This window comes from Elgaria multicarinata, chromosome 2, assembly GCF_023053635.1.
Source record: "Elgaria multicarinata webbii isolate HBS135686 ecotype San Diego chromosome 2, rElgMul1.1.pri, whole genome shotgun sequence".
Taxonomy (NCBI): domain Eukaryota; kingdom Metazoa; phylum Chordata; class Lepidosauria; order Squamata; family Anguidae; genus Elgaria; species Elgaria multicarinata.
The window spans coordinates 126,361,183-126,376,110 of NC_086172.1; the positions used below are offsets into that span (position 1 = coordinate 126,361,183).

Here is a 14,928-nt window from a genome sequence, read left to right on the forward strand (position 1 = left end):
CTACAGGGATCCAGCAAACAGTGTATGAGGTGGGCACGGGTGAGTTCGCCCATCCCTAGTTCTAACATGCATTCTCAGCTCACAAAATGAGGCCAGACATGCCATGTTAGTATTTATTTATTGTTGTGGGGTGTTCTTCATCTCTGGGAAGTCTAGCTCTTCCTTTGATGAGGATTCCTTCAATGCGGGCATGACAATAAGCCGGGGAGGCTGGTAGCTCCAATTTTGATGGGGCTGTGAATCCATTCTAGGTTTTAGTTACAACTAGCCAGAAGTCTAAAGGAGCTACCCAAGATGCTGAACCCCATCCCCAAAATGGGTCCAGTACCTTGGATAGCTCCTTTAGACTGATAGCTGGTCGTAACTAAAACCCAGAATGGAATCCCTCCCCACCAATATTAGAGCCACCAGCCTCCCCTGACAATAAGGCTACCAATAGCTACTAGTCATGACAGCTATTGGCTACCTCCAGAAACAGAGATAGCTACAGCGCACCTCTGAGTTCCAGTCACTTGGAGACAAGAGTGTGAGAGGGCTATTATCCACATAACCTGCTTGTGGACTTCACGGAGGCATCAGGTGGGCCACTGTGAGGAAACAGAATGCTGGACTTTGGTCTGATCCAGCAGGACTCTTCTTATATACCTAATATAGTGGGGGCTGAAACAGCCCCACATCTATTTCCATCATAAAGCAGCAGTGATGGGAGTAAATGCAACAGGTGGAACTTAAGAATCACTCCTGCATTTAAGCTGGCAAATGCATACTCTGCCCGGACTGGGTGATGGTCGCATAATGCACTGGGGTCTATGTGTGTCATATGTCTCTGAATCAGGATTGGTCATTCTGACAATTCCACTGCTAGCATTCAGGGGATGTGTCAATCCTTAGGCTGGCGATATGCAGCCCAGAAGTCAGAATGGGTTTCTTTTCGCATCCGATAACTACTTTCTGACTTACCAGTCCATTACCTTTTAAAAAACCAAAATAAAACCAACACCTTGTATTACAGCAGCACCCCAAGAAACCTTCTCAGGTCTCTCCCAGCTAAAACGTCCACCCTCTGAGTGTTACTCAAATAACTGCCTTCTTCTTGGGAATCTACATGTTTAAAAATTATCCCGTGTAGTTTTATCTCCCCTCCACCCCCACCCTGCCCTGGAATGTGCATATGATCTGCTATGAAGTATAAAGTACCCTGGCAGATCTTTCAAGTCAAGTATGGACATGGACAGGTTTTCAATCCCATTTGCATTGGGTCTGTAACGTCAACAAATGCTGTCTGTTGCAGTCATAAACATGCACATTAAGCACATAATCATAGAAACTCAGACAGAAGAATGTCTGAAGATATCCTTGTCATAGTGAACCAATTCCCTTCTCCTGAGCCAGGGTGATTTTAATCTTTTAAAAAACTGAATAATCTTCTTTTTAACAAACAAAGCTGCACATACTTGCATTTGCTCAAATTTATCCCTGAATACCCTTACTTTGCCTCTCCTTCCATTCTCTCCTCACTGCCAAAATTATATTGTAAGTTCCCTTGGGCAGTGACCTGTGTTGTTGTTGCTGTTTTGCTCACGCTGCAAATTGCCATGTACATTGATGGCTCCCTTCAGATGACAAATAAGCAAAAAATAAAAACCAAACTAAAAAAAAAACTGGAAGCAGAGAATTACCCACCCACCCCAAATAGCCAATGTGTAAATTTTCACAAATTGCAAACAAAGCTTCAAAGAGAGGGGGGGAAGGAGAGAAGCATTTAGCATATATAGCTACTTTACACAGTGCCAGCGGCATCATCAGATTTCAGAAGTTGTTGAGCTGTAGCTATTTGGCATCACTCTGTAGCCCAACACCTACGACTACAAGGGTGGTGTGCTGAGCCTGTGTGGGGAGTGGCCTGTTTATTAGGGGGTGGAACCAGCATGAGCAATAGAATGCTGAAGGCCAAACTAGATGATATGTCAAAGGTATGACTGCATTTAATGTGCCTAGATTTTTACATTTAAAATGTGTGTGTGTGTGTGTGTGTGTGTGAGTGACTAGGATCAGAACTGTTGTACACAGGGTGTGGGGTTTAATGCTTCCACAGTAGTCGTCGTTCCCCACCCACCCCAAAAAAATTATGAGAAAATAAGTAGAAGATAACAGTAGGACTGTCAACCAATTAATGATTTGCAGTTTATTGTTTGTCTGGATTTTAGTGGATAAAGCGTTGGCCTCTGATAAGGGAGATATAGTTCAAATTTCAGCTCAGCCATGAAGCCGACTCAGTGACTTCGGACTAGTCACAATCTTTGGGCCTAACCTACATCACAGGATTGTTGTGGTTGCAATAGGATAAAATGGAAAAACCTCATTTGAGTCCATTTTTCCAAAACAGGCAATTGAGAGCAACTTCCTTGCCCATTGCAGACACCATGTCAGTTCTTGGCTGGGATGGAATTTGGAGCCAAGGTCTTGGGTCCAAGGAAAAACACTCTGTTCCCTGTAGGATGCTGTCTCATGTGCCATACAAAATGCAAGTACGGCAAAACTGTTGTCCTTCAAATAGCTCAGTGAACAGAGAAAACGCTTGCCCAGTTTTATATTTTAGAGACAGTTGATTCTAACACCCATTTCTGGAGGGAAATGTGCTATTTATTAGAAGAGTATAATATAATATAAAACACAGAGACTTCATCATTGATCTTGTCTTTCTTGTCTATAGCCCTGATAATTTTGGTATTCAAATTCTATATCAGTTGTGAATGGACTTTCATCCCCATTCTTCTTTTTATTTTATCTCCTTTCCAGGCTTCATCTGTCTAGCTTTTTCTGCACTAGTAAACCCTGCCACATGTGACGAAGTGCGTCATGCGCTGCCTTCTTTCCCTGAAGCAGTGTAGGAATTGGATGCCTCCTTTGGTGTGGACAGTGTGAGGTAAGTGTTGACGCCCATGACAATGAAAACACTGCTAGCTCCCTAGGGCAATTTCCTTTCACACCCCCGTCAGGCAAAGGAAATACTATAAAATTCAGCCCTGTGCATTTTATTGTGTGGAATTCATCAAAATGCAATTAAATGCTATCAACAAAGAGATTGAGTGAGACATTTATACCTGAATTGGATGTTGTTGCCAAAAGATGACTAAATGCAGCCTAGTAGGAATTTTGTATCCTCAGTTTCTATGAGTCACCTGTAATCTATATGATGAAGATGCACACATTCTTTCCCTAATTTCTGCTACATGTCATCTTTTGTTGCATAATTTCTCTCTCTCACACCCCCACAAGTCTTTCATTTAATCACACCTATAACTATTTGCATGCAATCTAACCTACATGTTCATGCAGAGGCATATTTGCTTTCTATGAATGTTAGACCATGCACACCCAGTCAATAAAAGATGAGGATTATTATTATTATTATTGTTGTTATTGTTATTATTATTATTTATTACATTTCTATACCGGCCCATAGCCAAAGCTCTCTGGGCAGTTTCCAAAAGGTTTAAATATCTCCTAGGAGTTGATTTGAATATCTCCCAAGTAGGCCCTTTTCTGCAAATGTGAAGACCAAGTCTTGGCAAGATGTTTCAGCTGTTATGGCAGTTCGGGTGAACTGCTCAATGTGAAGGGAAAGGTGTGTCCTGTAAGGACAAAAGTTCTCCAGTGATAAGGTGGGCTTTTGATAAACTACCCTATGTGAAATGGGCCTTTGTCAAATGTATTTAATCCTGGGTCTGCATTGTGATTCTATTTTCAAACACTGCTAATTTCTTCTATGATGCCAAACATATTTCCATTATTATAATGTGAATTTTCAAAAAGTAGGGCACAATCCACCATGCACATGTTCTACTGAAATGAATGGGAGTAGTGGAGGTATCGCAGTGGGGCTTGCACAAGACAACTCCCTGGTGGACCGTGTCCGTAAAACTTGTGATCCTAAAATAGATCACCTTCCACAGACTCCACACCTGCTGCTCAGATCTTTGCCAGTGTCTGTACTTGTGCATTTGCACCGCTCTATTATGCTCCAGTGGAGCGGGGCAAAGAGCAGAGCTCCCCCATCCCCGCCCCACATCTGTTTGTACTGCCTGGATCAGCCTACTCAGGTGGAACTCGACAAGCAAAATGGCAGTGTGTGATTGTGGTACACTGGGCGCGTCCTCTTTGGGCAGCAGCTCTAGGACTTCCATTCACCCCACCTGAGTCAAAGTGGAAACAGAGCTCTTTGGGCAGAGCTTTCCACACGTGCTGCTGCTACCACCAAGGAACTGGGCACAGTAGGAGAAGGTGAACAGCTGGGGATGAGGAGAGGCGGCTTGTGGCTACGTCCGGAAGGCGAAACCTTGAGAGAAATGGTTTGTTGTGGATGTCGGTGTAACAGGACCAACAAGGGGATAGCAGAGCAGGCCACCTCAGGTCAGAAGGCCCTGAAAGTTGCCACCGGGAAGAAAATAAGATTTCAAATTGTGAGAGTCCCATGTTATGTGTCATCCATGACTCTTGGCACGAGCACATTCCAAAATAAGGAGCATCTTTCATATGAGGTGCTGCGCGCCGGGGATCACCGCATCAGGCTGCTGCGTGCGTTGTGCCTGCAGCGGGCGCAGGAAAGCGCGGGCGAGGGCGAAGAGAACTCCCACTTCGACAAGGAGGCGTTCCAGGGCCGCAGAAACTCAGCGGGTCGCTCGAAGCCTCCGGCTCGGGAGGAGTCCCACTGAGCAGCTGGGCTTCCCTCTCTCCACCCCAGTCGCTGCTGCCATTTCATACAGCGAAGCGCATATGATCTACCTACAGCTCCCGCTTGCTGCCCGGGGGCCATAAGCCGGCACCACAGGCTTACGCGCCTATCGCCGCCGAGCGCGGCCGCTTGTTCCCGTCTTCCCGCTTTCTCTCCCTGTCTTCCCGCTTTCTCCGCAAGGGTGCCTGCGCCTTTAAGAACCCACTTACCTTGCTGTCAACAGCAAAGAAGGTGGGCTTTTTGGCCCGAGTTGTTGTGCGTTCTCTCTCTCTCTCTGCCTACGTCACCTCATAGATTTTCCTGCTCCTCTTTCCTGTTTCCCCTAATTCCCTCAGGCCGCCGCCGCCGCACTCTCTCCCGGTGCCTCTCAGAGCCTCGCAGGTCCGGGTTGAGCTCCCTTTTCTGCCGCCGCCGCCTCGCCTTCCTCTCCCCGTTCTCCTGTGTGCAAGAAGCTCCTTCCGGGTTAGCCAGAATTGCCCCCATCCTAATCATCCTCCCCATCATATCCCAGCACCCGGGAGCCAGCCAGCCAGCCAGCCAGCCAGCCAGTCACCCTTCGCCTGGAGGAGGAGCGGCGGCGGCGGCGGCGGCTCCCCACACCTCGCTGGAGGATGGGAGCAAGGAGCCGCGCCGCGCCAAGGGGTGGCACCAGCCCCAGCAAGCCGGGAGGCTGCGCCGCCTTGTGAGTCTCTTCACAGGCAGGCAGGCAGGCAGGCAGGCGAGGAGGCGGCGTCGCGCTCGCCCGCTGGATTCGCCGCCCTGAGGAGGAACAGCAGCGGAGCAGCGGAGCAGCGGCGGGCATGGAGCGGAAGAGCCCAGCTGCGGCGGGGAGGCTGAACCCGGGCAGCCGAGCAGCCGGGGACGGGCACTGCGCCCTGGGCAGCGAGAGCGGCGGGCCGGGGGCGGCGGCGGCTGCCCTGCACAGAGGCGACAGCCAGTCCGCCGCCGGCGCGACTGCGGAGCCCGACGAGCTGATCCGGAGAGCGCTGGACTTCAAGGGCCAAGGCGCGCAGTGCTACAAGGACAAGAAATTCCGCGAAGCCATCGGCAAGTACCACCGGGCGCTGCTGGAACTGAAGGGGCTGCTGCTGGCCCAGGAGGAGCACGACGGCGGCGGCGGCGCCTCCTCCTCCTCCTCCTCGGCCGCCGGGGCTGCGGGCAGCTCGGGCAAACTCACGGACGAGCAGCGGCAACTCCTGGAGAGCATCGAGGTCGACTGCTACAACAGCCTGGCAGGTCAGCCGGGGGAAGCTCCCTTCTTTCCCCGCGGGAGGGGGTGGAGGGGAGACCCCGTGCCCTCGCCCGGGCAGCTTGGACTACTGCGCTGCCGATAAACTTCGTCTTGGAAGCCGGACCGGGGGGCGGGGAGTGGGGCGCCGGGCACGAGGTTGGCTTGGGACGGGCGGCGGGGATGGCAGGTGCCGTTTCTCTCCCCCGCGCCTCCGGGAATCCTGGCTCTGGCGTGAATTGCGGCGGGGATTTTGGCCAACTCTTTCCATGGGGGTCAGAAGGCATCAGCAGTGCAGCTAAGGGGGCCAAAGTCCCGGGCCCGTCCAGGGCGGGGATGGTGGGGGCAAATGACCCCCCGGAGAAGGGCAGGTGCGGAGCCAAACTCCATTTTATTGCTGTGGTCGAGATGGTACTATGGCTAAAATGAAAAACTGTCCATGCTCAGAGGTTTCTTCGTTCGTTTGTTTTTAAATCAGGCTTGGCAAACAGTTTTCTTGTTGTTGTTCTAACATATCAGGAATGTTGAAGGAGTTTTAAAGCATGCAATCGAAGTTGGGGCGGCAGGATAGGGAAATATTAGTAGTGTGCTTCACAGATGAAGTAATACAGACAGCCGTGTAGAGGGGGAGGCTCTAGGAGACCATTAAGTCGAGCGACTAAAATTGCCTAGCTGCACCACTGGATGAAGCCATAGATTAGATAGAGAGATATTCAAGCTACCCCAAACTCTTTCTGAAGGTTTCTCCCAGACAGGCAACAGACAACAGAGAGGTGCCATTTACTTAGGATGGCAGGTGGTTAATTCTCAGAGGTCTGCTTTGTGTGCTGTCTCTGTTGTTGATCTTTCTGAGTATTAATAGCTGGAAAGCACAGAATATGCTGTATTGAAGCCTTCTTCTTTTTTTATGCTCTTGTGATTTACTTGTGTGAACATGCCAGTAGATAAATTCATCAGGGATGTACATGGAGCTTTAAAGCAAAAGGTTAGGTCCTTCTCCTCAAGGAGCCTACAATCTAAATTTTAGCAGCCGGTGGATTTTTCTCAAGAGGGGGAGGAAAGAAAGACTGAATGGAGGATAAGAGGAGGAAAACATCAGTTTTGTGGCACCAAAAAGACTAACAGATTTCTCCTGGCACAAGCTTTTGTGGACTAGATCAGCTGAGAGTAACACTTCATGCATCCAATGAAGCGGGCTCTAATCCATGAAAATACAAACTACAATAAATCTGTCTTTAAAGTGTGTTGTTTTTGTTGCAACAGACTAACACAATCTATTCCCTCTTGATTTTTTCTCTCTCTAGGGAAAAATATGCATGAATACAGCCCCACAGCAACATCAAAATTATTGTTGTTGTTGTTGTTGTTTAATAAAAATAGGAAGGGCACAGAAGAGGAGAAAGGCATTTTGGGAGTGGGGGTTGAGCTACTTTCCTTCAAGGAATAACAAGGGACCAGTAATGGTGTTATCCATGTTGCAGTGGCACACGCATAGGCTTAATTTCTGTATGGAGTGAGGAAGACAAAGAGGTTAAGCCAGAGGCTTCCTGGAAAAGAAGAAATATCCAAAGTAAGCCTTATAAAGAAAAAGAAAACATTTCCATAATTGCACTGTGGGGAGAGGGGGAGGGAGAAAGGGGGGTGCAGCATTTCGCATATCTGCCTTGGAACTTATAACAACAAACACAACAAGTGTATATCTAGCAATATTTTAACACTTAATGCTCATTAGGATTAATAAGAACAGTGACAACAACCTACAATGCATTGGGTTAGCCATCTGTGTTCTTTATATTTTTCAAGATTATTATTATTATTATTATTATTATTATTATTATTTATATAGCACCATCAATGTACATGGTGCTGTACAGAGTAAAACGATAAAATAGCAAAACCCTGCCGCATAGGCTTACATTCTAATAAAATCATAATAAAACAATAAGAAGGGGAAGAGAATGCACCAAACAGGCACAGGGTAGGGTAAAACTAACAGTATAAAAGAGTAATGTAAACATGAACTTGCAGTTTTGTGGGGCAGCTAATTTGATGATGGTAACTTTAAAGTGATCAGACGGTTCTCCAAATATTACAAGCCATACACTTATTCCTGTTTTTCTCCTCCCCCCGCCCCGCACTTTCTATCCTTCAAGCTTATACATCAGCCTTTTTCCTCTGCTGGTTTCCTGCAATTGTTTTATCACTGCTTCATGTCATTAGGAATATTAGAGAGAAAGTTGTCTGTTCTAGGATCAGTGATTGTCCAAAGCCACTTATATCAACAGAACGGTTTTGCATTGTACGTATAATAGCTAGGTTAAAATTTAATTTGTGCTGGCTATGGGACATCAATAGAAATAGGTAACCAAGCTTGGACATGAAAGAAAAAAACATCAACTTAATTTTTATGGTCTTCAGAACAAACATCAGTGTGCCAATATGATGAAGGGCCCTGTGCAATTTGAAAGCTCTCAAGAGCTTCTCCAAACAAAAAAGCATTATCCCCCCCTTTTGCTGTTAGGTAGGAAGCCTTGGTTCAAATTTCACCTCAGTCATCAAGGGGGCTTTAGGTGAGCTATTTGCCTTCAGCACTTCCCTTTGAATCTGCAATATGGAGAAATACTGTCCTACCTTTCAGTTTTGCTGTAAAGATTACTGTGATAATATATGTGATGCTCCCAGAATGCTACATAGAATAGATCGGTCTTCTTCAATGCAGTGCCTTCAGCTGTATGGACTACAAATCCCATCAGTTTCAGTTAGCATGGCTGTGGATGATGGGAGTTATAGTCCAAAACATATAGAGGACACAACTTTGGGGGAGTCTGGAATAGGTGCTATTATATCTCTTTTCTTTTCTTGTCATTGCACTGCATTTGCCATTGGCATCTACTCTAGTACAATACAGCAAATGGTGGGGAGAGGCATATTTGGAAGAATCACATTTTTCATTCTTGTATTGCAGTCTTTACTCAAACTGTACAGTTGAGGTGAGAGGCTTGCCCAAAAAGGAGATGCAGTTTGGTACCAAAACTCCAGTTGTGTGTGTGCCTGTATATGTATGGGTGTGTGATGATACAACGGGGAGAGAATTATTTCAGCAGTTGCACGTGAAAGTTTCTGTTCCTTGTCCTCCCTCTTTCTCAAGGGTTTAATTACTCATTTAATTAAACATATGCTATGAATGTACAAGAATCATAATAATGCACTTTTGTATACAGCAAAGCACTGACGACAGCGGTTTTTGTGGGCTGGATCCAGGCTTAGTCATACTTGGAGTAGAGCCATTGAAATCAATGGGGCTTGAGTCAGCCATGACTAACCTAAATCCCATTGTTTTCAACAGGTCTATTCTAAGAATGTCTGGGCCCAACCCTGTATATTTAAAGACGTGTTTGTCTGTTTAAATCTCACCTCTTCATGAGCTGCTCAACTGATTGCTGGAAAACAGCTGAGCGGCATGGGAGATTGTGTGTGTGTGTGTGTGTGTGTGTGTGTTTGTGTTTGAAAGAGAGGGAGAGAGAGAGAGAGAGAGATGGAGGTGTGTATGTATGTATGTATGTATGTATGACTGTCCTATGTATCTGTGTGTAGTTTTGGCTTTCGCTCTACTCACCACCAGCTCTGCATCCACCCACTGCTGCCTCCATCCACTTTACTCTGGGGGAATGTAGGCTCCTTTACCCCTGATCGAAGGCATAACATTATTGAACACCTACCACTACCACCAAGATGATGATGATGAGCTATGGGGAGGCAAAGACGTAGTCTGCTAGAATCAGCCACACTTAGCAGTCTGAGTAGTGCAATGGCAAATGGAAAACTCTGTCAAGGGAGGGTTGGATTAATAGCAAAAGAGTTATGGCCTGCTCCCATGAGCCACAAAGGGAGCCCCGAAAGCCTAGCAATCAGGATGAAAAGTCAGCTCATCCCCTTGTGCTGGGAGTATGATCCAGCCCTGCATGGTAGCACCTTCACACTGTGGTGGCCTACGGTTTGTGCCACTCAGAGAGGAGAGAAAGGGCTACGGCACAGAGCCCTCTGAACTTTTTCCTTCCCACAGGAACTCCTGAGAAATAAAGAATTTCCTTCTGAGCTCTTCACTCCTCCTCAGGCGTAGAATTGCACTTTGCAGTTACAGGATGGAGGTGTGAGAAAGCAACGATTTAGGACTGCTCTTTTGCTTCTTGCCCTTCTGCTCTTTGCTTTTAAGTCAGCTGTGATCTCCATGCATCTAGAGGGTTGCTTTGTACCTGCGGGGGCATCCGTTGACGCTTTGTCTCCCCATGTCCTGCTTGTTGAACATGTGAACAACCTCAAGCGGCAGGGATGGGGAACTGGTGACCCACCAGGTAGTGTTGGACTCCAGCTTCCATCAGCCACAGCCAGCATGGTCTATGGTCAGAGGTGATGGGAACTGTAGTCCAACAACACCTGGAAGGCCATGGGTGCCCCATCCCTGGTGTGTGGAGAGGGATTGGGTCCAAATGTAGTCAGATGCCATGCAAGCTCCGTCTGGTGTTTTGCTCTGCAGTGTCTGTTTCATGCATCTGATGTCAATAGCATTAGCTGGTGCGACAGGATCCCCCCAAATAGCTAATGCTTGTGGTGTTGCACTGGAGAACACGTAACGCTAGTGCAACATAATTTCTGTGAACAGCATGGCGTAGTTGGATACTTCCCTGTATTTCTAATCTGCCCAACAACCAGCATTCTCTGGGCAGGTTACAAAATTTGTGATGCATTGAAATGTGATTTCTTCTTTTCTCCAACAAACACCCTTTATTCTACCTGAGCATTTTGGAGAGAGGATTTCAATTGACATTGGGGTTTCTTTCCCCTCACTCTTCTGTATTTCTGTGGTCTGACATTGGTACCCTTATCAAAGTGTAATTCTGTCCATTTCCGGGTTGGGGAGGGAGGAGAGGCAAGCTCTGTGCTGCAGATTTGTTTCCATCTCACATTGCACTTCATGCTTACAAGGTACTATATAGATTGTCAGGGCTCTATAGCATTAATAATTCAGTCAATGCTGAAGTGCTCCCTAGTTTTGAAAAATAGAGATTGCAAACTGGAAATATTTGCATGATCATCAGTATAGCAAAGCCAGTCGAACAGCTCTGGAAAGGGAATAGGTTTGGAAAGATTGGATGGCGTGCTTGCAGCTTTGGAGCTGAGCATACCAGTTCCCAGGGCTGGCTCTAAGATTTGAGGGGCCCTTGAGAAAGACACCCTCAGTGGGTCCCTCCCTCCACGAATCCACCTTCTTACTACCATTGTCACCAGCCTCTATTGCTTCTCATCCTCTGTTTCATCATTATTTATCATTGCATTTATATTCCGCCCTTTTTCCCTCTTAAGGAACCCAAGGCAGCATATATAATCCTCCTCCTTTCCATTTTATCCTCACAACAACAACCCTTTGAGGTAGGTTGGGCTGAGAGTCTGTGACTGACCCAAAGTCACGCAGTGGGTTTCCATGGCTGAGTGGGGACTAGAACCTGGATCTTCCGACTCCCAGTCCAACACTTTAGCCACTGCACCACACTGGCTCTCATTACTGCCACTGATTTGCAGGGCCGGCAGACAACAGCCATTGAGCAGGTAGGCAGTAGTGTGTCTGCTGATCCTACTTCTCACTATTCCCATTGCCTGGGCCTCAGTGAGAGGCAGGTGAACAAGGAAGAAATAGCAAGGAGGAGTAAGTTCCGGAGGTTCTCGTCAGTGGGCCCCTGCTTGGATGTGGGCCCTTGACAGAGGCCCGCCTATGCCTACCCTTCACACTGGTCCTACAAGTTCCCTTGTCGAAAATGCCTCTCGAGGTGGCTGCTTTTCTTGGTTGTGCTACAGCAAGAGCAGAACACATTTCTTGCACTTTTCCGAGATGTTCCTGCAGAACTCTGCCTAGGAGTGGCAGCGGCAATGTACAACAGGCATCCCTTCACAGATATCACCAGCACATCATCTTTTTATGTGCAAGACGTGGGATAAGTTTGTGTCCCTTTCCATATGAATCCCAGGCTAGTACCTACTGCTGTATATCTGGTTTATGCAGACATAAATGACTTCATAATGGTCAGAACGCTTTCAGAGTTGTGTGACGGTGCCCTTTGTCCTGCCACTCATGGCTCTTCTGAGTGCTGTGGCACCAAGCTGCCCTTCTGCTCAGCTTGACAGCTCAAGCCATCTTGCAATGCCAACGCACCCTAATGAGTCATAATAATAAGCTGGCGTGCTAGTTGTGGTGCCTACGCTGGTATCATGAGTGTTAGAAACAGCTTGCTAGAGAGAGGACAGCATAATTCACCTTAGAGGCTAGGGCAGCCTGCTCCACAAAGCAGTGAAACTTAAATATACATTGAAGCTAATGAGAATAAATTAGCTGACTTCTAAACACTCTGGCATAATTTAGTGGTGAGTCAAGTCACCTTGTGACTGCTCCATACTGTATAAAATTCTCCCATAACACATGAAGAATATCTATTACGCTTGTGCTGGGGCTGCAAATGGAAAAGGCAATACACTGACTTCAACACAGCGTTCTAGAGTTAACTTTGGTGGTGTCTTAAAGTGATTGATATATCCTATCCTATCAAAATGTGATCTTCAAATGAAAAACTGCAGGCTACCACCTTAGAGCTGATGTCTGGTAAGAGAAAGAGTCAGGAGACTCCTGTTTAAAGCATGGGTGGTTGGGAACTGGTGGCCCATGCACTGGATGCAGGGTGGGGGAGGCATCGTGGCCACGTCCCCTGCACAGCAGTTTGGTTTTTAAGGCTTCCATTGGTGCCAAAATTAAAAACAATTGCGGGGGCAAGGGATTGATCAGGGGTGGTTAACCCTTCCTTCCTCAGCTGCAGACAATACATGGGACAAAAGTGGTGTGTGTGTGTGTTTGTGTGTAAAGTATGAGGGAAGTAACACTGCCTATAACTACTAGCAAGCAAAAATTAACTCTCAGGGTGGACTGAAACAAACAACAACAAGACTAAATCAAAAGTACTAAGAACTGGATTTGGTGAAAGGATAAAGATTTTAGGATAGGAATTACTTGGAAAGGAGAGGATTTTAGAAAATGATTGATTGGAATAAAGAAGGAATAGATAGGATAGATGCTAGGAAGAAGCACGTGTCCCAAACCTCCTAAATACACCCACAACTCTTTAAGTGTTCCTGTTCAGAAGGGAGAGGATTAGCAAAAAAACACAAAATAAGACTAGAAGCAAGTTGATATATTACTTCTACATCCCTCTCTGAAAGCACTGTGATTGGAGAGCCCTGTTGAAATCATCCTTGCTGACTAGTAACTACACCTGTTGGTCACAAAACTACAGCCCCCAATTCTCATTCCCCCTTCTCCCCTGCAGTGTTTTTCTTATATGAAAAGCTTGGGGAGAAATGTTGTCATTTTATAGACACACGCTGTCTGCCTGTCAATTGGCCTCTGTATCCCAGAATCACTCGCAAAGTGTAGAGAGGACCCAGATTTGCCTCGGGGTGATTTGGAGGACCCTTGTTTTGCTTTGGGTGAATCCTGAAATTGTCCAAATCAGCCCCAAATGGTTTGGGATTCAGGATTTGTCCAAATCTGATGCATAGTCATATTAAGAATAGGTTTGACACACGTCTACATGCATAATATAGTTATGCTGCCAGCATCCCTGGGATTCTTTGGTTTCATCTGCGTAGAGCCCCCTCAGGTTCAGATTTGGAAGATCCAGCATTCCCATGATTTACCCTGGCTTGCCAAAAAACAGAAAATTCTCTCTGGAGCCTTTTTGATCAGTACCACCACATACCAATGCAGCTGCATCCTGAAACTGCTTGGCCAGGAAGGACACCTAAAAACCCCTCATACAAAATAAAATCCCATCATTTCAGCATATGATTACAAGGCAAGCCATGCTTCGAGCAACCATTCGGTTATGACTCATTGCCTGTCTGTGACTTTGAGCCAGCAAAGGACGTGACCTTCTTTTGCCACAGTCTGAATGAAATGGTGAAATCGGGGTCGGGGGAAGGAGGGGGGAAGGGGCTGCAGAGATGTCCTGACGTCGCAATGAAAAGTAGCTTCCCTGGGTCAGTAGGTTAGACTCTAATGGCCTCATCCGTAATTACTTCATTCCAATGGGACCAAATAATGGGCTTTTTCTGCATTTTTACACACTGTCCTCATCCATTCTTGAGTCATGAGTCACACACCTTTCCATTCCTGAGCTATTTCTAACCACCTGGGTCAATCACACACGATTAACTGCTTATTGGTTTACACCGGTTCTTGCCCCTGCTCTTCTGATGTAGACCTTGGCTGCACTTTCTGCCAGTCATGGAAAGTGGCCCTAGACATGTATCAATGGATTTGCTCTTCCATGTGACGAAGGGTGGTCCTGATAGTCCCAGGACACTCCCCCCCTCCTCACACGAAGGAGCTCTAACCCAGCGGTGGGCAACTTGTGGCCCTCCAAATGTTTTGGCCTTCAACTCCCATCAGCCCTAGCCGAAATAGCCAATGGTGAGGGGTGGAATATGCATAGGTCCCCTTCTCCAAGCTGCCAAATACACCACAGCGAGCAGGGGGCATGGTTGGTGCTCTGTGCAGCCCCATGATTTATTAATTTTATTTATTTATTGCATTTTTATACCGCCGAAGCTCCCTGGGCGGTTCACAAAAATTAAAACCATTCAAAGTATAAAACAAACAGTATAAAAACATGATGTAAAATACAATATAAAAGCACAACCAGGATAAAATCAGCAGCAGTGCAGAAATACAAATTTAAGATACAAATTTAAAATAGCAAAATTAAAATTAAATTTATATACTGTTAAAATGCTGGGAGAATAAAAAGGTCGTCACCTGGCATCTGAAAGAATATAGTTTATTTATTTATTTATTTATTACATTTTTATACTGCCCAATAGCTGAAGCTCTCTGGGCGGTTCACAAAAAATAAACCATAATAAA

At 46.4% G+C, this 14,928-nt stretch overlaps 1 protein-coding gene across 1 annotated transcript in view; it reads left to right on the top strand.

Annotated features, from left to right (window-relative positions):
• Positions 1-5,528: 5,528 nt before the first annotated feature.
• Positions 5,529-14,928, top strand: part of TTC9 (tetratricopeptide repeat domain 9) — a 39,140-nt gene continuing 29,740 nt past the window's right edge. Inside the window, exon 1 of the mRNA XM_063117603.1 lies at positions 5,529-5,971. Coding sequence (XP_062973673.1) covers positions 5,536-5,971 — 436 coding nt within the window. The 5' untranslated portion in view covers positions 5,529-5,535. The remainder of the gene's footprint in view (positions 5,972-14,928) is intronic.